At 40.1% G+C, this 26,746-nt stretch overlaps 1 protein-coding gene across 1 annotated transcript in view; it reads right to left on the minus strand.

Moving 5' to 3' along the window:
• Positions 1-26,746, minus strand: part of Fmo-1 (Flavin-containing monooxygenase 1) — a 401,881-nt gene that overhangs the window by 189,454 nt on the left and 185,681 nt on the right. The window contains exon 3 of the mRNA XM_067139395.2: positions 25,446-25,564. Coding sequence (XP_066995496.2) covers positions 25,446-25,564 — 119 coding nt within the window. The remainder of the gene's footprint in view (positions 1-25,445; positions 25,565-26,746) is intronic.

Raw genomic sequence — 26,746 nt, forward strand, 5'->3', positions numbered from 1 at the left:
TGTGGTGAGATTGTGCAGTTTTCCTGTTTGAATCAGTGTCTGAATGTTGAATGTGCCAATGAAAGTGTGAGTCTTTCGTGGAAGTTTATCAGAGCACTCCGACTTGCTCTCTCGTATTCGCCCAAGCTCCCCAGAATCCGAATGCTTGGTTGCCACTTTAGAGTGGGTGGATTGTCCACCTGGGGTAATTTTGTCTTTACTTGTACGAGTCATGTCTGCTTGTAAGCAATCTTCTAGCTTTCGCTAGTGGTGTAGAACCAGGGATTGTTAGTTCCTGGAGCATATTTACAGCCGCACCTCTGGTGATCAGACGCTGACCACTTGCCGCTTGCTACAAGTCAGACTCGAAGTGGATTTGATTCGGTTCTTCCGCTCTCTCTGCCATTGGGATATGTCCTCTTCTGCCGTCGAGGCCGTTGACCATTTCTCTGTTTACCTCAGTTGATCTGCGGGTGCTTATTTGGCTAAGCCTTATTCACACCTGTCCTGCATATCTACAGGAGCTTCCCCTATCAGCCATATGGGACGCGCCGTGTCGGGGTTGAGGGCCCCCACCCCAGTGTCTTACGCAGGGTTATGCCTAGCTCCTACTCATTTCAGAACCAGACCCCCACGTAAGCTGAGGGCACGGATTATTATTATTATTATTATTATTATTATTATTATTATCATCATCATCATCATTGCAGGCTTGTGGCTAGCTCCACCTTATGGTTAACACATTATGACTTCCATTTGTCGGGTAGTGTACAGAAGTAACACTCGTACAAGAGAAGAACTGAATATATCACTTGCAGAGAATGGAATGGAATATTATTTCACACTGCATTGTTTTACTATAGGCAAATGGAGAACATTCACGTAATTCCTTCAGATTATCACGGGTATTTCTGGTGCCGCGTTAACCACTCTGGCTTATTATGAGTTTGTGTTGATGTTTGAAGGCTGAATGGCATCCCTTATACCGCGCTGGAGCCTCAAAGACTAGAATGTTTAAATATATATTTTGAATGCTACAGCAAGGATTTTTAACCTGGGCATGAGCTGGCGTATTTTAATATCAAATAAGAATTATTTAGAAAGTGCCAGAAACTTAGGTTAAAATATCACATTTTAAATACACAGCATTGACCATCTGCACTATGTAAAAACAGTTATAAATATAAGATGTTAATTTATGAAACAATGTAATAAAAATTATTTTGGATCGTACTATTAGACCCATGACGTGAGAAAAATGATAATGAATTTCTTACTTCGAAATATGATTAATGCTCCACAAAAATACTAGGCACATTCAGCTCACATTATACTGTACTTCTTCTGTCTACTGATTGTGTCCTCAGCTAAGCATTAACGCCAACTGAGGTAGTACGTATAATGCGTGAAAACGAACGGTATAATATGAAATTTAGGTGAAGCGCCATGCGGCAGTCTTAAGACACCTTTTTAGTGAGGGAATTTGAAATGTTTCTGGGGTACAGCAGATCTCAGTTAGAAAATGTAGGATGAAGAATTACTTACAAGGAAACAGTGCTGGAACCTGTCTTTAATTTATTAGATTACGTGTGTTACGGTTGGTTGTGTGCTGGGTTCTTCAATGAGGCTGGAAGCTCATCAAACACCACTACCCTCGACCAGGATCGAACTTGCAAGCATGAAATCAAAAGAACACATACTAACCGAGAGTATCATTGCGGTCAGTTATAGCAATGAAAATGAAAATGAAAATGATTAATTAATTCCTAAAAGATAGCCATCATTTCAGTGGGTCCAGGGCTCGATTTCCTGCCGGGTCACTGATTTTAGCCGCATCTGGTTAATTCTTTTGACACGGGAACTGGGTGTTTGAGTTTGTCCCAGTAGACACTTTATCATATAAACACAACACAATACAACACAACATACTACACTACCAACTATCACTGAAATACAGAGAACTCATTATATCTCTCCACGTAGGTTTGGGACCAAGAAGGGCAGGCGTCGATGAACTGGACCGTGAGAATATGTTCTACACAGCTCACATATGTGACCCCACCAGCATGTGGGAGGAAATGAAATAGAAGAAGAAGAAGAAGAAGAAGAAGAAGAAGAAGAAGAAGTAGAAGAAGAAGAAGTTGATCGGTTTTGTTACGTGCAGGCCGTCAGTGAGTGTCGCTGTTGCACGCTAGTTTACCACCCTTCACTCACACAACTAAAACGGTATAGTTCTAAAATAGCCTTCCACTTGAATCTGACTATACTTAGAAAGATGCAACTAGAAGCTTTTTTAAAGTTCTACTCAATCTCAATTTCTGGTTCTCGTATTAAAAATCAAGAAAATGACTTTCTTGATAAGAGGTCTGCATTTGATTCGTTCTCGTATTTCTTTGAAACGACGCGCATGAATCACTCCCTAAACTCACAAATCCTAGTGCTGAAGGAGAATGAGATCAAGCATGTGCTCCGTACGTCAGCCATCATATCTCAAATGTCACTCCTCGCTGTTATTTCCCTAGAGCAGGGCCATCCAAACAGCGCTCCCCGAGCGCTAGCGCTCTGGCCGCGCTCCAAGCCAGTGCTCCGAGCGCTTTGAGGGAAGGTAGTTTCGGTAGTGGTGGGAGGAGCTTGGCTAGCTGAGCGAGCGGTCTGCCCGCCGGGCCGAAGAGAGCAGCCGATTTTTTAGTGTGCCACTGAGATTTTATGTTTAAAAAAACACAATTTGTAACGGCATTACAGTGCCAACCACAGGGATTATTACGGTGATTTGACAGACGCCAGTCGCTAATCGAAGTTGGAAGAATTGAAAGAAAATTTCAAGCAGCACTGTTCTGTACTGTAGATATTATTGTCTTAATTTTTAAATGCTTGTTTACAAACGGGAATAAATAAATGATTGAATTATCTGAAGAACACTAAAGTTCTGACTTGCCGTATTTTTGTCTAACAGGAGATTGAGGAGAATGAGGTTGGTGGACCCACTTTACGAACAAGCTACAAATGTTCGTCGCAAATTGCCAAAGCTGGGAAACCCTTCGCGGAAGGGAATGTAATCAAGGAGTGCCTAATGGACGCGGCGGCATGTATTTGTCCTATGGAGCTAGTTGAGAAATTTCACAAAATCTCTCTTTCTCCTCACACTGTACCTCGCAGAATAGACAATATGGCCGTTGATATGGAACAACAATTAATGGAGAATGCAGCAAATTTTGTATCCTTTTCCATCGCCCTCGATGAATCAACCTACATTGCGGACACAGCTTAGATCGTTATTTTCATTTGAGGGTTGATGACGATATTCGGCTCACCGAGGATTTCCTAGACTTGGTAGCTCTCAAAGACACCACTACCGGTTTCGATATTTTCAAAGCAGTGGAGTGTGTTTTTGAGTCAATGGGATTAAAATGGGAGCGGTTCACGAGTGTAACGACGGATGGAACTCCTGCATTACGTAGTCTACGCACGGGGTTCCTCAGCTATGTAAAATTAAAAATGACTGAGAGCGGTACTACCCTAATGGCGGCGATCCAGTGCTTGATACACCGGGAGGCAATCTGTGCAAAAGTCGCCAAACTTAAAGACGTAATCGGAACAGTTGTGCGAGTGGTAAATTTTATTCGATCCCATGGACTCACGCACCGTCAATTCAAAGAGTACCGGGCGAGTTGGCCGTGCACTTAGGGGCGCACAGCTGTGAGCTGGCATTCGGGAGATAGTGGGTTCGAAGCCCACTGTTGGCAGCCCTGAAGATGGTTTTCCGTGGTTTCCCATTTTCACACCGGGTAAATGCTGGGGCTGAACCTTAATTAGTACCTTAAAGGCCACGGCCGCTTCCTGCCCATTCCTGGGCCTTTCTTGTCCCATCGTCGCCATAAGACCTACCTGTGTCGGTTTGACGTAAAGCAAATAGCAACAAAAAAAAGTCAAAGAGTTCTTGGATGACATCGAAGTGGAGTATCCGGATATCCCGTACCATGCAGAAGTAAGATGGCTGAGCAAGGCGAAGGTGCTTCATCGAGTTTTTTGCTTGCGGAATGCAACAGATACCTTTTATGACATGAAACGGCGGCCCGAAATTATTTTGCGTAATCCTAAGTGGGTGGCGGACTGGCCCTTTTTAAGTGACATTACTGTCCATCTGAATACCTTGAACACTTCGCTTACCGAGCTCGATAGCTGCAGTCGCTTAAGTGCGACCAGTATCCAGTATTCGGGAGATAGTAGGTTCGAACCCCTCTGTCGGTAGCCCTGAAGATTGTTTTCCGTGGTTTCCCATTTTCACACAAATGTTGGGGCTGTACCTTAATTAAGGCCACGGCCGCTTCCTTCCCAGTCCTAGCCCTTTCCTGCCCCATCGTTGCCATAAAGACATATCTGTGTCGGTGCGACGTAAAGCCAATAGCAAAAAAAAAAAAAAAAAATCGCTTCAGGGCGAAAAGCACAATATCTGCTATTTGGTGGAAGAAATTCAAGAGTTCAAATGAAAATTGATTTTGTGAGAAAACCAGTTGCGTGCAAGGAACACAGGACATTTTCCATTGGTTGAAGCAGTGAAATAAGGTGTCGACATTGATGAGTACTTGCAGGCAATTCGCCAATTACAAGAAGAGTTTGAAAAGAGATTTTCAGAATTATCAGAACCCCAAGCGGTGTTAGATGCAATTGTTCGAACATTTTCTCTTAGTGCAGACAGTGCTCCACAGCTATTTCAATTAGAGTAGCTTGAACTGCAGTGCAATGTTAGTCTTAAAGACCGCTTTCTAATGTCACGAAGTTTGGAAGAATTTTATAGTGGCTTTCCGCAAGAAGAATACCCCCTTTTATATAAACATGCATGTAAAGTTCTATCAATGTTCGGCTCAACGTACATTTGTGAGCGTTTATTTTCGGTTTTTTTTTTTTTTTTGCTATTTGTTTTACGTCGCACCGACACAGATAGGTCTTACGGCGACGATGGGACAGGAAAGGGCTAGGAGTGGGAAGGAAGCGGCCGTGGCCTTAATTAAGGTACAGCCCCAGCATTATTTTCGGTTATTAAGCTTACCAAAAGTAAACACCGTGCAACGATGAGCGATAGAAACTCGCGTAATTGTTTAAGAATATTGGTATAATATTGGTAAAATTTTGTTGAATTTTCCTCTCAGGTATGTTCAAATTTCAGTTTTGAATTAATCGCATTACTGTATTCTTTACTTAACACTTGATTTCGTTTCCTGCATATTCCATACATCGGAGTAACTTTCGATTTGTTTATGCGGTATATTTGTTATGGCAAAACAGCCCTATCAATATGATGTCAACAAACCCACAAAAGCCGTCGGACGCACGACTGTACGTAGGGTCTACGTATCTAGTGAGCGCGGTCCGAACATCGTCTGTCTCAGGTCTCCTCGCTGCCACACTGTAGTGGTGGTAGGGGAAGGAGCGCTAGTCTGACTGCCCAGTGCTCCCCGAGCGCGGGCGCGCTCTCGGAGCGCAATAGCTGGATGGCCCTGCCCTAGAGGCAGCTGAGAGACGGACCTGTCTCGCGGATCGAGCTTTCACGGCAGAAAAAGGAAGGTGATCTTGTAATATTGCTAGAAGGAGGTAGAAAGCCTTGAAGCAATCACCTACACGCCTTCCTACGTGGCGATATGTTCTCCCACAATGAGAAAACTCAACAATGCAACAAGTGGTAAACACATCTTTAACTCTTCATCTTAGGCAGTACATGTTCTGAGCGATGTACAGTAAGTTCATTATGAAAGTTGATTAATTTGGTACTCCTTGTCTTCCACATATGTACAAAATAATGACATGCAAAATCAATTTGTGGGTGGTCACAAAAAGGGCCGTGTGACAAAGCTCAGGTTGTAAGCAGTTAGTTATGTACCTGAACAAATGACTGGTTTGTAGTTTCGGTTCCACTGGGAGGGATGCATCGGAACCAAAGTCAAGGCACGAAATCGGAAAACCCATCCTTATGCATGGGATTCTACGTACGCCGTGAGGTCTAGTGGTGTGATCACGCAGTCGGAAATGGTATAAAAACTTTAAGCATACTTGTCTTATAATTTGGCTTCGATTCCAACCTCAGACATGCGTACGTAAGTACAGTATGTTGCACTATCTTATGCCTAGTTCAAGAAAATATATTTTCTCGCACATGGAATCCCTCTGCTCCGGATACTGCTGTTGATCTTGTAGGGTATCTAGCGCGCCCTCATACTCAAGATTACATACGAGGACACCTGCCACACATAAGCAAATGTAATGAAAGCAAATATTTAATTGCTAGGCGGAGTGGCTCATACGGTTGAGGCGCTGGCCTTCTGAGCATAACTTGGCAGGTTCGATCCTGGCTCAGTTCAGTGGTATTCGAATGTGCTCAAATAAGTCAGGCTCCTGCCTTTAGATTTACTGGCTCGTGAAAAACTCCTACAGGACTCGATTCCGGAACCTCGGCGTGTCAAAAACTGTAAAAGTACAGTTAATGGGACGGAAAGCAAATAACAGTATTATTTACTAATATTTAGTTTAAGGAATTAAGGAATTCACCCATGTTAATGTTGAAAGTGTTTCTTTACCATATCCGTTCAGAACTGGCGGTTCGTATAGAATATACTTTCAACACACTGAACCACAAGTTGAATAATAACGATGATTTTAGAATCTTCTTAGCAAAGTAAGATTTTTCTACCCTCGCGCAATACATCTGGGTGATTATCAATGAAAGCTTAACAGTAGAGCTCCAGTGTTAAGATACACATAGTTTTTAACTAATCAACGAGCTTCAGATCTAATTTCCTTTTCTGAATACCAATTCAAGAATTTCCAACATGTTTTCCTAGCAGACTACATGAAGTGAAAAGGAATAATTAAGGAATTAACCTTTTTTTCAATTTACATTTTACTTCGGATACTTTGGTGAGTTGTGGGGACCAATCACCAACAAAGACCGACTCCCAATTTTCTTTTCTGTCTGCAGCACCTTTTCCCATGTTTATGAAGGGGTCAGTGGAGCACTCAATTCAGATGTACTTCAGGACTTGGTGAGTGTTTCATTTTACTAGATTCGCTTTCGAAAACCAAGCACTGGTCCTAATGAAAATCATACCTGAAGTCTGAAGGATTCAAAGTAAAGTCGCTCTGGGAACCGTTTGGCACCAGAGTGTCCGTCTGAAGAATGATTTACTACTCAGGCCCAATAAATCATCTAAATTTGGTTTACTACCTTTGTTTGGAGCAGCACTTGCAAAATTGGACAAGAAACTATTGTGAAGACGTTTAGAGGATTATAAAGAAATACTAATAATTTTTACGGGAATTTTGTGGAACGCAGAGGTGTAAGAAAGTACCGAGGTGAATGGGCGGACAAGGAGATGACCAGAGCGTAAGTTAAAGCACTAAATTTTGAAATTTTATTTCTTTCGTTATTTTTTATATATATTAAAATTTGGTAGATAGAAGATTTGGAACTAATAACAGTTAAATAGAAATGAGCTCGTCAGGTCTGATAACAACAGCGGACTACAAGTCCAAAGATATGGCACAAGTACTAGAGAAAATTATCCACACGATAATCTACAAGGGATGAGCATAAAGCTCTGAACAGGTACACTATTTTATACGAGCATGTTTGCTCCACTCACTAACATTGTCTAGGAGTTTGAGATCCAAAGGTAAATATAGTCCAGCGTCTCAGAGGCATAAGTTTCTTACAAGGTACTGCCTAACAAACCTTACAGTCACTTTTGCTCAACAGTTCGTTACACATTGGTCTATAAACAATTACAATTTAAATAGGAGCAATCAGTGCCCATTCTAAATGACCTTAAAGAAAGAAAGAAAGAAAGAAAGAAAGAAAGAAAGAAAGAAAGAAAGAAAGAAAGAAAGAAGGAAAGAAGGAAAGAAAGGGTTTAACACAATCGGCCATGAACGAAAGGCTAAGAAGCGAAATACTTTCCTTTAGAAAAATTCTCAAAACCCTAAGTGGGGTTATGGCCCGAAGTTGCAAAGGCTAACCCTATTCTACAGAGAGGTGACTAAACGAGAAACATTAAATGCCAAAAACGTATTAAGAATTTGGAAGTTTAGAACATTTTAGTCACCCTATACCAAGTTGAATGAGAACCAACAGAGGGTAATCACACTTCGTTACCTTATTTTACATGTTTTCCAGCCTAAATTTGAGCAGAGTCCTCAGACTTGCGGAAAATCTAGATATAAACTATTGATTAGAAATTTTACATAAAATGAAAAAGGTTTGAAACCTTCCTCTCAAGCTATCTGCCTGGAGCTATTCTGCCATTACCTTGCTTGCTGGGCCTTTCTAACGCCGATGTGCGGCCCCTGCGTCCTTAATACACGCCACACACGATCAACTGAAGCGATGAAGATTACAATACGGCCTTAAAGCGACGGGCTTTTATAACATCTCCAAAGGTAGGTTACCAGAACTCCTTACGGATAGGCTGGATGCCTGTACACACCCCCAATTGTAATTGGCTAGAGGAAATATTGGAAAAAAAAAATCCAGATTGGTTAAACTAAGGAAGAATGAAGCAGTAGGAGTGTTGTCAACTTCGATACATGAAGAAAAATCTACAAAAACTTAATGTTTGCTCCCCGTCGCAATACAAATTTGTTAATAAATTAGTTATGGTTCGACCCACTAGGGGAGCAAGAAAACCGATGGTAGAGACATCTAGCGGTAGAAAATACAAATATATTGTATAACAGTAGTTCAAGTTCCATAAAACAGATGGCCTTACACAAGGCGCACAGTTTAGCAGGACGGAGAAGGTGTACCCATGGTATAATAATAATAATAATAATAATAATAATAATAATAATAATAATAATAACAATAATAATAATAATAATAATAGCCTCAGTTACCGTGGTGTAGACTTTCTGAAGTAGTGTCATGTAGGTGGGCTACGTACAAATTTCGACATTCCGATTGTGCTATTACCTATTCAGTTACGGAAGCTGAATTCTACTAGAACCGATGCTACGGTTGAGGTAAATACATTATTTGGGTGGAAATTAATGTGCCACCAAAAACCTTTAACATGTCAATAAGAAGGACATGGAGTACCAAGATTTTTGAGAGTCCTTCAGTATTAACTATCCCAGCGGGATCGAACCAGCAAACATAGGGTTATGAGTCGGACACTCTACCAACTGATCCTGCACAGAGTAGGTATCCACCCATCTGCATGTTAACGCTGGCTTTTCTCTGTGTAAAAGACTAGGGATGTCTTGTCATCTGTTCTGTGTATTTAATGTCAGAAGGCTACAATTCAGCTTGATGACCTGTGTCGATTTTGTAACTGCACTGATGTGTGCATTTGTAATTAGTTGGGGCTAGGCTTCGGTTCCTGTACTGGTGTGTCTATTTGTAATTAATTGTGTATAGGATTAGGAATAAAGAGGTCGGGTCCAGCATGCCAGGAACCATCCCGATATTCGCCTGGAGTTGAAGTATGCAGCCGCATGAAATTACATAATGATAGCCGAGATTCCTATCTGACCCACTCCTTTACTGAACAATGTTAGCTAAAGTTGTGTATATCACGCTTCAGAACGTAAAACCATTTTATAATATTTGGACAGAGTCAGAAATCAAACTCAGCTCATATGAATGTAGCTGTGAGAAAAACACAGATGGGTATCAAGAATATGTTTCCACCGTCTTGGTCGAGGTAAAGATTAGAGTAGTAGTTTCCAGTCCATGGCCAGGGATCTTTTCCATTCTATATCATGATTATTTGAAGGGCTGGAGCGGTGAACAGTCAAGGTGAGGTAACAAAGAATTGAGTTAAAATCTCTCTCTCTGCCGTGATTGTGCATTTTGTCCATGTGAATACTGGGTTGGGACTTGGCATTTAAGTCACAGTCGTTCTCTTCCCAGTCCTAGCCCCGTTTCTTTACAAATGAACACATCAGTACAGATACCACCCTTACACGGGTTATTAACACCCATAGGAATTGCATATATTACTTTCCGAGGAGATGTTAAATACAGAACAAAAGTACCCACCCAGACACCGATGGGAAACGAATCTACAGATGTGACATTACAGCCAGCACAATTCTAGTGCTAGTCACACGCTGTGCTCCATTCTTGTTCAATATTTAGCCTACACATCCTCATTGTACTTAACAGACCTATGGCATATTAGATCATGCTGAGTAGATACTATAGACGCCAAATTGTTGTTATTTCTAGCCTTATCTCGTATTTTTCGTTGCTGTAGTGGTTGATAGTGTGGTGTGTTGTAAGCAGATGAAGAGAAGTGCATTAAGATGAACACAAACACCCACTCCTCGAGCCAGAGGAATTAACCATACGGAGTAAAAATCCTCGGCCCGGCTGGAAATCATACCTGGATCATTCAGCCAAGCCGATAGACCCAAACAGATGTTAGCAGAGAACATGACTACTAAATTCACGTCCGATGCTCTCTCGACTGAGCTACGGTTGCTTCGATTTTTCTTGTTCTGTTGGCAGAAGTCCAGGTTCCCACTTATGTCTAGCTGCCCATTTTGGTTCTGCATTTAACATATATTACTGTATACCAGAAACCTGTAGAAAAGTAAAATAAATTAAATAATACTTTATGACGATAAACTGCGTAACGCGGAAGTGGAAATAATTTTTACGTAAATAACGTGAGTTAAAAGGAAAAACTTAAGTGTAACTGCTACTAAACTCTATCGAATCATTTTGTAATGATGACAGTAAGCAAACTATTATTTTTGGGGCTGAGTATATTTACATCTAGGAACCATTCCTTTTTTCTTGAGGTCTCCGGAAAGTCCTGGTGTAGGTCTTTCGAGTTGAAACCATATAGATGAACTGCGCTTTTGTGAGGATGGGGTCCTTCCTAAGATGAATTCAAATGCTGAAGACGGAAAAAAGCACCCAGCCCACAAGCCATAGGAATTAACTAATGGATATTAAAATTCCTGACAGGCCGGAAAGAGAACCCGTGATCCTTTGTACCGAAGGTACCGGAACTCTAAAAACCATTAACCCTACCCTTCCCCAAGGACCCTGAGAGATTCAATATTACTGTACGAGTTGGCCGTGCGGTTAGGAGCGCGCAGCTGTAAGCTTGCATTCGGGATATAGTGGGTTCGAAACCCATTGTCGACAGCCCTGAAAATGGTTTTCCGTGGTTTACCATTTTCACAACACGCAAAAGCTGGGCCCGTTACTTAATTAGAACCACGACCATGTCCTTCCCAATCCTTGCCCTTTCCTATCTCGTCGTCGACAGAAGACCTATCTGTGTCGGTGCGACGTAAAACCAATTGTAGTAAGTGTAAGATTCCAGTTTGCAGAGTGCTTTCTATTTTGTGCTACAGAAGATTACGAAAGATTCTTGACCCTACGGGGCTGGAAATAGTGTACCATTAATCTTTCTAACCCTCTTGTAATACGCATTGTAGTATAGTTGCGGTTCATTCTGAGTTTTTTGTTTGCAAGTAATTAGTTGAATACGAGCGAAATAAAACTGTGAACCATAGTAATTTCTTAATTCAGTTTCGTACTGTAGTTTTGCGATAAAGTAAAATGTCTTCTAAACATGAGACACCAGAAGCGTACATAGTTACTGTAAACAATAGCCGTGCATTTGAAACGTACTACAGGAGAATAATATCCATTTACCAAGTTCTTTTTGTCATCATCATCATCTGTTTACCCTCCAGGTTCGGTTGTTCCCTCGGACTCAGCGAGGGATCCCACCTCTACCGCCTCAAGAGCAGTGTCCTGGAGCTTCAGACTCTTGATCGGGGGATACAACTGGGGAGAATGACCAGTACCTCGCCCAGGCGGCCTTACCTGCTATGCTGAACAGGGGCCTTGCGGGGGATGGGGAATATTGGAAGGGATAGACAAGGAAGGGGGAAGGAAGCGGCCGCGGCCTTAAGTTAGGTACCATCCCGGCATTTGCCTGGAGGAGAAGTGGGAAACCATGGAAAACCACTTCCAGAATGGCTGAGGTGGGAATCGAACCCACCTCTACTCAGTTGACCTCCCGAGGCTGAGTGGACCCCGTTCCAGCCCTCGTACCACTTTTCAAATTTCGTGGCAGAGCCGGGAATCGAACCCGGACCTCCGGGGGTGGCAGCTAATCACACTAACCACTACACCACAGAGGCGGACTCTTTTTGTCTCGAATTTAAATTATACTTTGCTTCTGATAGAGCCTACTTGCAGTGCACGAAACTTGCAAATGAAAATGTAATGTCATACCGCGAATGGATCACGATGAAATAGGACGGAGTTAAAACCCAGTTAATCTGATTCCAGTAATAATAACGATAATGGTTGTTTGTCCAACTAACCACTTCCACGGTCTTCCAAGACGCGGAGGTGCTGTGATTTTTCCCGTGTATATTGGTTTACGTGCTGTAAAACTATCGACTCGAGACTGGCGTATTTGTGCACCTTCGGATACCATCAGATTCAACCGGTATCGAAGCCGCCAACTTGGGCTCTATTGTCTGAGCCACACAGTCCGAAATTCAAGGGATAGAAACGTGCCAGTGAATGGGGCCTGTTGCTCTTCTCCACAGCGATGACAAATCGACGGTGATGAAGTGTTATTGGAACGCAACTGACACAACGAAAATGAAGATCCCAGAGAAAACCTGTTCCGCTTTCAATTTTTCCATCACAAATTTCCCAAAGCATCACAGAGATTCGAACCCAGGATACAGTGGTGAAAGGCTGACATCTAACCGTCTGATTCACGAAGGGGCATTTTTATTGCCGGAATGAGAGGCTCAGACGGTAGAGCACTAGCCTCATGAGCACAAGTTGCAGGGTTCCACCGTGGTATTTGAAGGTTTTCAAATACGCCAACACTGTGTTGGCAGGTGTACACGCACGCAAAATAACTCCTGAGAAATAAATTTCCGGCATCTCAGCATCTCCGAAAGCCGTAACAGTTTTTCATGGGGCGTAAAATCATTAGCATTCTTCTTTCATGTTCTTCTTTTTTTTTCAAGTACCGTACTTTGGGTCAGCTCAAGACGTGGATTGAGCTCAGTTTTACGGCCAGATAGCTGCCTCAGTGGATCAGTGGTAGAGTGTCGGCCTCCGGATCCGAAGATAGCGGGTTCAAACCCGGCAGGTCGGATTTTTGAAGGGCGGAAAAAAGTCCATTCGACACTCCATGTCGTATGATGTCGGTATGTAAAAGATCTCTGGTGACACATTTGGTGTTTACCCGACAAAATTAATTACATCTCAGCCATAGACGCCCAAGAGAGTTTCGGTTTACTCGGTCTGCCAACTACTGGGCCTAGAGTAAAACGTAACGTCGAAATTGATGAGCAGACAGCCAGATGGCGTCAAATTGAAATATCTGCACGCGGTAGCTGAGGCCATACTATTATTATTATTATTATTATTATTATTATTATTATTACGGCCAGATGCCTTTCCATACACTAAGAGATGTGTTAACTATTCCATGTTTCTGTGGTGACTGGTAGTATGATGCTTGATATTTAAATGAGGGTATGTATACAGAGGAACGAAGCCGCCAGCCTCAAGCTAGAGCGGCTCACGTCCCCAATCCGGGCTTAAATCGAACCCGCACCCTCCTCATCGGTCTGACTCTTCAGGAGCCGGACCATTATTATTATTATTATTATTATTATTATTATTATTATTATTATTATTATTATTATTATTATTATTATGTCTTATTGATTCACGATAAGATATCCCCATCACAAACAGAGGAATCCAAGCAAGCACGCACGCGAGTCTTGAAACAATGATCACAGCCATGGGAACTCTAATGTTAAGAGGATTGTAAACCACAGGGACATAACTTTTCATTTCAAAATCCTATTTGTATTGGCCGGGATTCGAACTATGGCCATCTGGGTAAAAATAAAGAAGTGACTATAGCACCCATCTATAACATCTCTGCTGTAGTAATCAATTCACGTCAGCAGAATGTAGAGTTACGTTCGCTAGAAGGAGTCATTACACAATACATGCCACTGAGATTTAGTTTGGTAATTTTACGTTGCACTGGTATTCACTTACGCTAATATTGTACAGTATAGCAATACGTGGATGAATAGTGGTTATGTTGGAGTTCTGTGACTATATTACACGACGAAGTGAATTCCCATAAAGCAACGTGTAACCGGAGTAGATACTCATTGTCATAACTCAGTCACTGCATGAGAGCAATAGTGTTGTGGAATGGGTTTCGTTGACTGTTAGCTTTCACTACCCATCTATTATGAGCATAATGACGCATAAAATATCAACATATCTATAATTGAGGTTTCATTATCCGACAACGCATCACCTTTATGCACGTGAACAAAAAAGTTTCAGAAATTGTGTTATGCGGATTGTAATGATCTGTTATTTAACAGCAAGATCCACTGCTGTAGTAAATTGTACAAGGGACACAATTATTACCATTGCTAGTCTCCAACATGCCTTTGCTGGCAGGACCTAGTGTTTATAGTGCACTATGTCTTCTGGTATGGGCTTGAGCAATTTTGTTACTTTCATTGATATGTCTTTGTCTTTTTCTTGGCTTTGACAATATGAAAGTGACTGAGGTATGAGCGATACTAGTAATGCCATTCCTCCTGCGGCCAATACCTGCTATGAATGGTGTGAAAACGTTGCTCATAGGGTCGGTTGGTGCATGCATTTCAGTGGGCTTGGCAGACTGATATGTAAAAGCAACTTCTGGCTCGGTGATGAAAGCAACGGGAAACTACCTCACTCCTCATTTCTCTAGTATGCCTCTTGAGTGATGCCTAGGCCATATATAACAGCTGATGGCAGAGCTGTTGAGGATCCAACCAGCCTTAGGACTGAAAACTAAACATACAACATACAGTCTCCAACGTTGAAGTAATTTATTAGTGCACTGTATAATTGACGGACTGTTAAAACAGTATTGGCACTATTCAGACGTATTTGCATCTCACTTGAGCATTCATGTTAACGCACCCTTAGAACATTTAAATACGATGTGTTCGCGCGGTGGACTTCTTTCTGAAACAAAACATTGCAGCTTTTACTGATGTGCTGTTTGAGTAGCCTATTCATAGTTTTGCTGATTTATTTTTGCTATTAATAAAATTCAGTAAATGGCTGAAAGTAATAAAGTTATTTTAGTAGTACACTAATATCATTCGGGAGCAGATTAATAGTGGTTTACACGCGAAAGTCTCCGCGAATATTCACGACACTAGTCATGAGCTTTAATGTAGCCTTGTGTGGCATTATAGTGAATGTTTATATAAACACACATAATTGTCCCGTATCATATAGTAAAGTCACATTATTCATCACTGGGGAATAGAATCTAACAATTTATCACCAAACTCGATGATTTAGAAATAGAAATGCTCACTGTAGTATTAGGGGCTGCCTGCCGAGGCGGTAAAGGCGTGTGCTCGGTTCGCCCGGAAGGACGTGGGTTTGAATTCCCGTCAGGAAGTCATAAAATTTAAGAAACGAGATTTCCACTCCCGGAGGTGCTTATGGCTCTGAGGTTCACTCAGCCTACACCAAAAATGAGTACCACGTTAATTCCTGGGGGCAAAGGTGGCCGGGCGTAGAGCTAACCACTCTACCCCATCACGTGCCGCGGTTAACAATGGTGGAAGCCTTTACCTTCCACTCCTCCAAGGGCCTTCATGGCCTGTACGGAGGTATCTTTGTCTTTGTCTTTATTTGTCACTGTAGTATTAACTCACCAGTACAGTCAGACAAAGTAACATATTACACTCAGGTAAGGTAGACGAATGCAAAGAATCCTCTAATACAAAGCAGTACAAAGCAGACAATGGCAGAGACACAGGGAAATGTTCGTTTGTGTAGTCCAGTTTATAACCTATAGGCCTATATCATACACGTCATTCGACCAATGATATTCGTCGTCCCATCCTGTCTGACGTACTTTAAAGCCTCATAATATATGAAAGTTGTTTGAAATCGTTAATTGAAATTAAAATGTACAGAATTGTAGCCTGAATTTACATTACATAACCAGCCTTCATAGAAATTCGCCTATCGCTCCTTTTCGCAGTCAACATGTGTGAATTCCACCGCTCTGTTCAGGTCAAATTTATATCGGGAAAGATATGGCACTTCGCTCTGATTTTGCAATTGGAATATTAGAATACGGATATGTTCTACTCACGCTCAATAGAACATCCACGATCGATGACGTATACGGTTTCAGTACATATATGTATACTGTACGAGTAAAGCCGGTACAATAATTATTATTAAGTTAAAACGGGAAATATTTCCAGCTACTAAAATTATAACAGCCAGGCAAGATCCAATATGGAAGAACTGCCGTAAATCACACCATTTACGGCTTACGTCAGGCTCCACTCAGAGCAAACTCGCTTTTTATTGATTATTTCAATATATCCTTCAAACATCGCAATGTAACATAATTTACACTGGAAACACATTAATACAATAAACTGTGAAGTATCCATACAGTAAGCCAATTATCTTGTGGTTGTAAGTAGATTAAAAACAACGGCCGATGCAATACAGACGCACGATGGCTTAAGCCATCAGGCGAGCGGAAAGCAGGCCAAGCACATTCAACTTCCACCCTCAGTCAGGCTGCCGAAGCGAGGTTCTCCACGAAACTGCTATTAGCACGACGATTTAACGAGAGAGGAACAAGAAGAGAATCAGCGAAGTTAGACTGTAAAGTCTGCGGACGTGGACTTCGTCGACAATACAACATCCTTAAGTATTTGAACAATTTATACGACAGTACTTAAAGGCTTGAGATTTTCTTCTGAACCAAGTGATGTAACTTTATCGGCGATCGTATTTGGTGACCCGTATTTTGGAATAGTGCCTAGACGTAGAACTCTACTAGCAATTCACAGTTTCATTTGTAGACACTTCCAAGATAGACAAGTAAAACAAAATTTTAAATTGTTGGTGACAATACGTTAGGAATATTAATAAAACAATTTACTGGTGGACTCATCCAAGCGAGACAAGTAATTAGTAGTCCAAGTACAAGTTTCGTAGTAAACTGCACAGAGTGTCTTGGTACTGAATTCATATAAAGTTAGTGCGACGACTGCATGTTTAATATTTCGGCCGAGTGATCACGGCCTCTGTCACCCTTTGATTACTCCTATGATACTTGCAGTGGATGTTCAGGAACTTCACGGTGCCCATGATGAATAGAGAATGGTGAATGGAACTGTATTGTGCCAATTATGAATGGAGAATGGTGAATGGAACTTCATGGTGCCCAAGGTGAATGGTGAGTGGTAACTTGGTGTAAGTGCTGGAGAGTTCGTGCCCAGCCGCAGCAGAAGCACACATGAATGTCTACTATGTTAGGGGTTATGAAATTCGTCTTGAACTTTATTTTGAAAATAAACAGCTATTTGAACTCAGCCCCTCATACGATATTTAAGAAAACCTCTCTCCGGACCTGACTCCAATTATTGCACCGCACATGACCCTACGGACGATAATCTGATGCTGTTCAAGCTAGCCCTTCGTGCGGGCAATTTTTGGTAAAATACATACTTACATACATACATACATACATACAAGCGTGCAAGTGGCTGCATGGTGCAGACCACATGGGTGCAAGTTTATATCCACAAGATGATGGTTCGAACTACATCATTGGCAGCTCTGATGATGGTTTTCCGTGATTACTCATTTTCACCCCTGGAAGATACTAGGACTGTACCATAATTACAACAACGGCTGCTTCCCTCCAAGTCCTCACACTTTCCTATTCCATCGTCGCCTGAAACGTGCATGTATTTGTGTAATATTAAATCGGCAATGAAATACGTATTCATGTCATCATCTCTTATTTCTACTTGTTTAACGTCGCACTAACACATCAAAGCTTTCTGGCGATTGAAGGATAGGGAAGGGCTAGTATTGGGAAGGTAGCGGCCGTGGCCTTGATTAAGGTACAGAGTCAGCATTTGCCTCGTGAGAAAATGGGAAGAAACGGAAAACCATCTTCAGGGTTGCTGATGGTGGGATTCAAACCCACTATCTCCCGAATACAACCTCACTGGTGCATGATCCTAACCGCACGGTCAACTCGCTCGGTCACATCATCACTATCCCTTCATTCGATCTTAGCCCTCGGCCACTTTATGTCATGGTTCGTCACGCTGCTCCATCTTGCACTTCGACTTTCAGCTGGTCCATTCTCATCTCGGTTTCTGCTTTCAATGTGTCAACCCAGCGAATTCTTCGGTGACCAGGTCTTTGTTGGCCACTGACTGCTTCAAATGTTATTGATGACTCCAGAGAACCAACACGCATTTCATGGCCAAAATATGACAGCAGCTCTTTTGTTATTTTGGCCTCTAGAGGCATCAATAAGGAACATGGATATGTGTTTCTCGTATTCACGGTTATTTTTCATAATCCACCTGATATTTGCGATTTGATCTCTAGTTTCAAGCCCCTTACGATAGTATACTTTTAAACCTGCGAGTTCAAAATTAATAATTGTAGCAATACGTTAGGAATATCTTACTGGCATATGAAATTAAGGCTATTGAGCGATAGTTTGATCATTCCTTGTGAATCTTTATTTTGAAAAGTGGCACGAAACCAGACCTAGTGTGCATAGAGCCGCCGGAATTTATCTCTATTTCCAGACGCTTTTGCCTTACAAATCAAGAGCGATTTATATTCTTTCCGCTGATATAAACAGGACTTCCGGCAATAACTTAGTGTTACAGGTGTTAAGACAAAGGAATATTAGTGTTTTGATCGACAGCAGCTTGATTACCTCAGTAGGTATGAAGTCAATGCCCGAGGATTTTCCAATACGTAGATTCTTCAGTGCCCATGTAACTGCTTCGAATTCAATTTCAGTTGGTTCATTTTCTTCCCCTGGTTGATGCATTGCATTAGTACTTGCTTAAAATTCTCCCGCTTACTTCCTTCATTAGTGTAAGATACGTTCTAGCTCGTGAGTTCCTTAACTTTCCCATAAAAGATTGTGTCTGCCTTATGAGGTGTGAAGTGTGCGAAGGCACTTTTACCTGACTGAATACTTTTCTAGAATGGCGCTGGGAAACTATGCCACTTTTCATTTGATCGAGAATTTCATATGGTGGCATTGCTTAATCAAAAACTTCTACATGTTCATTTGCATCCATCACATCATGTTACCAACCATAAAAATATTCTGTAGTGAGTACATCTCTCGATGTAGGTTTGGAATCACGAAGGGCATATGTCCGTAACGCTTGGCTTAATACACATGCAGAAGTAATCGAGAAATGTCCAACGATAAGAAAAAATCAATTTCAATTTATTCAATGAGTCTATACAAAGTTTTCCTCCATTGTTAGACCCTATGTAATGTCCATACCTAAACAATCCCTTTCAACACCATTTACTGAACCAAATACACAAACTAAAAAAACAAACAAACACAGTAATTGCACTAACAAAAATTAAATTACAATAAAGTAAATTAAATTAGATAAAATAAGCGATCAAACACCCAAAATAGGGGAAATATGAATGAATGATCTTCACCACGGCAAAATGTCCCCTGGCCAGTCCCTATTGGATATCTCGTCGCCATGGCAATACGTCACAATGAAACAAAATTTAAGTAACGGCAAAAACAAAACAGAATGATGCGCCAATAAGGAAACAAAATAAAATAAAATGTATTAAAATATTTGATCAGCAAATCGGCAACACTAACGGCAATACGGTACAATTGAGCATGGCCACGCATATGGAGGGTAATGCGCTACCTTTTCTATCCTGACTGACACAGCAAGTCATTACACATTCCACTTCTGCATACTCACGAGATTACCCGCGTTTCTTATCAATATTTCAGCCATCAAAGTGGATAACAACTTCACTTTTATCGGCCTATTACTATGTGCCTTACCTATCCTTTCCACATCATCTATACCAACTTCGCTTAAGTTAATTTTCATTCTGTAATATGACTTCTACAACCTTATATTTTTCCCCACTTTCTCCTATCCCCTTTCTTCCGGCACTCCATATATAAATAAGTATTTCTTCCTGCGTTCCTGACTACTGTTTTCTATTTCTATCTTCAGCTTAAACACCTCCTCTTCCAGATTCCTTATTTTCTCTCTGAGAAACACAATTCCTCTCTCGTTGTTTCCCACTTCGGTCATTGTTTAATCTGGTTTTTCCTGGATCCATTACCTAATATTTCCCAACTCCTTCACTTGTTCCTGTATCATATTTTAAATCTGTTCAAACGGGCAAACTTCTTCCACAACCTCCTTTACCACCGTCCTTATGACTTCCACATCTTCCCAACTCATGTTGCCACTGGGAATCGGGCCGGGGTTTACTTCCACGCTCCCTATAACTAGCAGTACCATAATCACCGCTGCCACCAACATCATCTCACCCTCAATTCCCATTTCTACTTTACCTCCTTCTCTTTTGGCTTTTTCCTTCTTTCTTCTCCCCTGCCATCTTCCGATAACCAACCGATATTGTTCCACACCAATCATCTTCCTTGTCACTCTCGGCTTCCATCTTGCACTCACCGTTCACACTCCACTCCCGCTCTAGCGGCACACTCGACCCAGCACGTCCGTAGTCGATGCTTGCTTAGGCTAGATTGGGATAAGGAAAATGTATTATATGATCCAATTTCTCAGCGCAATGTGATGATCTCCTGAATCGATGGAATACAAGAACATCGTCGTTGCGCCTAGAAAAACTGTTATATGATGATTTCAGCATAGATAAGTGGTCGGCTGTGTCCACTCCTCATATAAAGTGGGTGTAGTTGACAACCAGTTCAGTATTTTCACTTGTTTCATCAACCCCACCCTTCACTTTGGTACTAAGCCTGCCGAATCATTGGTGGAAAGTATTGTGAAGACACGCCTGTCTCCCCAGCAGAGCACTAACATATCATTGTTGCAGAATGCACTATGCTCTCCTTGCTTGAGTTTTGGCTTCGTTACGCATGGTGGCAAATTCTGTATGCTAGGCATTATTGTGCCTATTAGATGGCAATTGGTATGAAGTTCTTTTGCAAGGACAGGGCTTGTGTAAAATCGATCCGTATAAATGTGATACCTGACTTCAATAAAGATTCAGTAGTTAGCTTTCCAAAGCAAGAAATAAATGTTTATACTTAACTAGTCTTAGAATCGGCAAGGACGTATCATCGGATTCACCACTTATTAAGCTCCTTGGAGTCATAAGTAATAAAACATATTCTTCCTCTGAAGGGCACCACAGACTAATCAACGGAAACATCCTTTCCCGGAACGTAATATTCTCTTAATTTCATGTCTACAAAACATGGATAGTGGCTAACATTTTGCATTATTGTTCTAAGAGAACTGTCATTGTCTGAGGGTGGTTTCTGCAAGTGCATCACCCAAAATATTTGAAAAATGTAGTCCGTTTGAAGACATTTTGAAAGAATGGAATTTTACAAGTAAAGTCTTGCGACCGGCAATTTTGTATGCCTGACATTTCTATAAATCCCATATTAATTATAACAACTCTTAGAAATTTCCACATTTCTGGTTCACTTACCTCTGTCCATGAATGCCATACAGAGCTTTTCTTCAGGGTCTGCTTTGAGATTTTCAGTCTGACGTATCTATTTGTTTCCTCAACAACTTTTTTCAAACGTGTGACTTACCTGCATTGATGCACTAACCCTGTAACTGAAGCATCAACTCCACCCACTATATCTGCATCACTAACAGTATAAACACAGTTCATTTCTCTGTTATTGACCCCGCTGTTACTATTGGAATTTTGATCTTCGCTGCCGCCATCGTCTATACGCGGATGGAAGGAAAGGTTAGAGTCACCATAGTCTATTGAAACTATGCTCACAGTATGTTTACAACGGCACACATTACCACTCCCACTGTCAGAATCATTGTTATTTAGAATAGATGGGCCTGCTACACAATGCATTTTCCATTTTACGGGTTCACGACTAAGTTTCCGCTCGTTATCTGGCACGTCATCTTCACTGTCACTACGTAGATCATGCAATTCTTCATGCAGGGTAATATAAAAATCATCGGTTGAATCATATTCACACCAATATGTATTTATTTAATGTTTTATAGTTCGTTCGCCATACTTACCGATGTTAATACATAACTACAAGAATATTTATATTGGTAAACCAGAAATGAACTTCATTAATACACACTAGAACATAAAAATATGCATTAAAAGGGAAGCAGGCCGTTACAATCCAAGCAGAATAAGGCAGCAAGCATCCAACCAACATACTGTTCATACATAATCGAACGGTTGACAGAGAACATCAATAGAAGGAAATGTCGGCGATATGTCGACGTAGAAGCTGCTAATACAGTCCGCAATATCGACATATGTCGACATAGGTGTGCAAAGGGTTAATTTTAGTGCAATATTAGGTACTGTAGCCAATGTTAAATTGAAAATATTCCAATGCTAGCGCATTCAACTGTTAGATCTACATATTGGAGCTGTATGGGATGAAATAAAAATAAAAAGCAAATTGTTAAATTCAGTAGTTTAATTTTAAAACTAAAAGCGTAGCCAAGTTGACAATTTTCAATTAAAATAGTTTGTTTTTTATTGATATAATGATGTTTTTCTGTACAGTAACATGCACTTCCATAAATGTTTGTTTAGACAATGAATCTAGTATACTCTACAGATGACGGAAGCATCAATGTTTAAAATGAAATTTATTTCATTAAGTGTTCTGTTTAAAAAGGATCTCTCGTTGCTTGTGAGAAATGCATCGACGTTTTCAGAACCAGATATGGGTAAATAAGTGTTTTAAAGGTTGATTTTGTTTCGTGAATAAAAAGTGGTAGAGTTTTGATTCATAAATTAATTGTTTGACCATACACGTATAAAAAATCTCTTTATAATTTGTCCTTGCATTGCACGTGAGAAATCTGTCGGTCAGAGCAGTGAAAGAACAGCCATGAGCGAACCGTGTTATATTTACACAAGTTCTCATCATTGCTTAGTTTTTCCTGTCCATGTTAACTTCCTTACAGAGTCCTCACTGAGTGTATAGCAGGCTATACTATAAGGATGAATATCCTACATTTCACCCAGGCATGTAAGAACGATCGAATTCTGTTTGTCCGGATCCGTGTTAGGAAATATTTCTCACAATATTAAATGTCCTGTAACTTAAGTAATGCTAGAAAGAAGCCCCTGTGGATCACTGGTACTGGTTTCTGAATCCCAAAATCGTGAGCTCAAAAGCAATATAAATAGTCGAATTTTTTAGGGTTGAGTAAAGACCACGGAGGTAGCCCTAATGGCGTCAAATCAATATACCTGCACAGAGTACACAGAGTAGCTGATAGCATATGATGATGATGATGATTATTATTATTATTGTTATTATTATTATAGGCATATTTAAGGAGTCTAAAGAGGTGACTAATACATGAAGAAAATAAAAAAAACCTCTCCATTCAACTGCTTATTTACGAGGTTATGATGTTGTTATATTTGTTTCTTTACAGTACACTGATTCCATTGCGACTTCCTTAAAAATGAGGTACTTTCTGTTACTTCAGGAAGTAGGACGTAGGTCATGCTGAAAAAGCCAAAATGTCAATAGTGTAAGGAGAATGTAGGAAGAAAGCTGTTCGTTCTTGTGCTCTGTACATGGATTGATATCCCAATAGACGTCCCCTAATCTCGATAATTGTTAGTGAACCTCTTCGACGAATTACGTGGAACTAGAAATGTAACACCTACAACATGTAGCAGACACCGACGAGTGACTGGAGAAGAGGTGAAATTAACGTTCAAGCAGCTGTTGCCATTATCGATGTACATGATCAATTGTAGTTGGTTCGAAGAAACTGAGCATAAATATCTTGTATCAAGTCATACATTGGTTACTTGCGATGCCGACTTAGGTATTTCAGAGCGACCTAAAAGGAAAACGCAAGCGGTTTACACTCCTGGGCAGTGGGTTAACTTGTAAAAGGAAGGGTCGTGTGAGGAAACCCTTTAAAGTTACCGGTACTGAAAAGAAGAAAGTTTTATAGATCTAATTAACTTAAATATGATTTTCATCAACCGAAATATGACCGTGTAAAAGCGCAAAGTGGATATCACGAAGGCATCTCAATTTCGACTCAAGAAAGGCATCATAAGGTTCATATGAAATACGCTCTCGGTGATTTAGTTCCAGAGGATGTGATAAGTCTGCAGAATGGAAAGGGAATATGTCCTGTCGTACGCGATTTAATGTTGCCTACAAAGTATCTTAATGGTAAGATTATAAATAAGGCAAAATATGATGACATTATAACTTTAATGAAGTTCTAATTTCCAGTGCATCATGCATTTTACAGTGACCTTCACTCAGACGTCGATGAAAACCCTGGTCACTATGTTGAAGATACAGAGCAATGCACGATACACGGTACGGTGTGTGATATTTTCTTTTTTAGAGTGTGTAATTTTATCAGCGAAATTTTTCTTTTATTTTTCACCTTGATGTTGATGAATAGATAATTCATAATCAATTATTATTATAGTTGCATGATCCGTAATTTGCAGAGAGAAACACTGTAACATATACTATATTCCTGATGAATATCAACAATATACCTATTCTAAGATTGAGGTTGTACACAACATAATAAATTCTTATTTATCTCCAAATGTGCTCCAGTTGGGTTGAGTAGTTCTTCCAGTGAGTCCCTTAATTGTGTTATTCTGCCCATACTTTATGTTTAGTGGAGAAAGATTACAAGTGCGAACTTCATTCCGCCGTACAGCATTCCATCGAACATATTTCTAGGTTCAAACCATTTACTGAACACTCTGCTACTGTACATACAACGACTTGCTCACTATCATGTACTGTTTGCAGAGACAATACAATAACACTTTATTTCATGTTCTGTTATCTTCATCGAAGTTCCTTCCATGATTATCAGTGATTGGGGCGTGCTCTCCTACTTCTTTACCCCGCGATATGAATGACACCAACATTCTATGGAGGCCGTGGTATGTTAGGACAACGGAAATATTATTTGTGATCCATGAATACCATTGAAATGCAACTAATGTTTAAAAACATGTACAAGTAAAGTAATTCGAACACTACATCGCATTTATAATAAACGCAGAAAATAGTTTGGAATTACGTAACCAAATTTGAAATCTTCGTTGCCATTATAAATAGGCCCGCAAATAAAATGAAGCATTTTATTACTTTGTGAAATCATCTTTTGGTAAGTAATTTCCAAAATTATAAATTATGCCAGAAAGAACTTCACACGAAGTACGTAATCTTCCGTTCGCTATTCTTCTATTAACCTTAGTAAAATCGGAATGTAGATTTAAATATACCAGTTTTAATGCAACCTCTTGACTAGCACCGATATGTTACGTGTGAAAAATTGCTTACCCATTACAGACCATCACAGCATCAAATCTCATAGTTCTCGTTTCCTTCGTCCTTACATCTTCAACAGTTACGTCCCACTGGTTGGATACAGGAACCACGCTTCTTACTCGCTGAAAGAACTGCAATGAAATAATGCATCATCAATGAGTTATGGTAATAATAGTAATAATAATAATAATAATAATAATAATAATAATAATAATAATAATAATAATAATAATAATAATAATAATAATAATAATAACTCACTAGGGATGGTTTCTCAAGTGAAAGCAGAAAAGTATAATTACAGGATTAAGTTTGGGAATAAGAGGGCAAGTAAGATAGGGATATGGAGAAAAGAAGGAAGATTGTTCAAAGGACTAACATGAACGTACCTTTAAAGTAAAACAGTTTACCAAATTGAGATTAAAACTATCCTGCCAGTGTGTGACATTTGGAACATCACAGCATGTACAAATTTATCGAACTGTGTAATCAATTGGAAAAATTACATGTTTAATTAGTGGTAGGCCATTTTTAGTTATTATGTTTATCTATATATATAAAATAACTTGTCCTGACTGACTAACTGACTGACTGACTGACTGACTTACTGACTGACTGACTCATCATCGCCAAGCCAAAACTACTGGAGATAAAGAAATGAAATTTTGGGGATATATTCATATTAAGATGTAGGTGCTCGTTAAGAGAGGGTATTTGGATATTACGTCGCTAAGGGGTTGAAAAGGGGGGTGAAATTTTAAAATGGGTATATATATATATATATCTCAAAACTTTAAAAGTTTACAGATGTAAAAATTGGTATTTAGAATCTTCTTTAAAAATAAGGAAACATGTATTTTTTGTTTATGAAAAATCCCAATAGGAGGGGTGAAAAAGGGTGAAAAGAGGTTGAATGCCTTTAATCGGGATTCCGGTACTTATACCTCAGAAACTGAAGATATTACAGACCTGAAAATAGGTACTTTTGATCTCTTCAAAAAATAAAGAAACACGTATTTTTTGTTTTTGGAAAATCCAATTAATGGGGAGGCCTGCAAAGGGGGTGAATTTTTAAAATGAGTGTATATATATCTTAAAAGTTTTAAAGATTATAGATGTAAAAATTGGTATTTAGAATCTCCTTTAAAAATAAAGAAACACGTATTCTTTTGTTTTCAGAAAATCACAATAGGAAGGCTGGAAAAGGGTGAAAAAAGGGTTGAATGCCTTTAATGAGGCTACTTATATTTCAGAACCTGAAGATATTACAGACCTGAAAATTGATATTTGGGATCTACTTTAAAAATAAAGAA

This window comes from Anabrus simplex, chromosome 2 (genome assembly GCF_040414725.1).
Source record: "Anabrus simplex isolate iqAnaSimp1 chromosome 2, ASM4041472v1, whole genome shotgun sequence".
Lineage (NCBI taxonomy): Eukaryota > Metazoa > Arthropoda > Insecta > Orthoptera > Tettigoniidae > Anabrus > Anabrus simplex.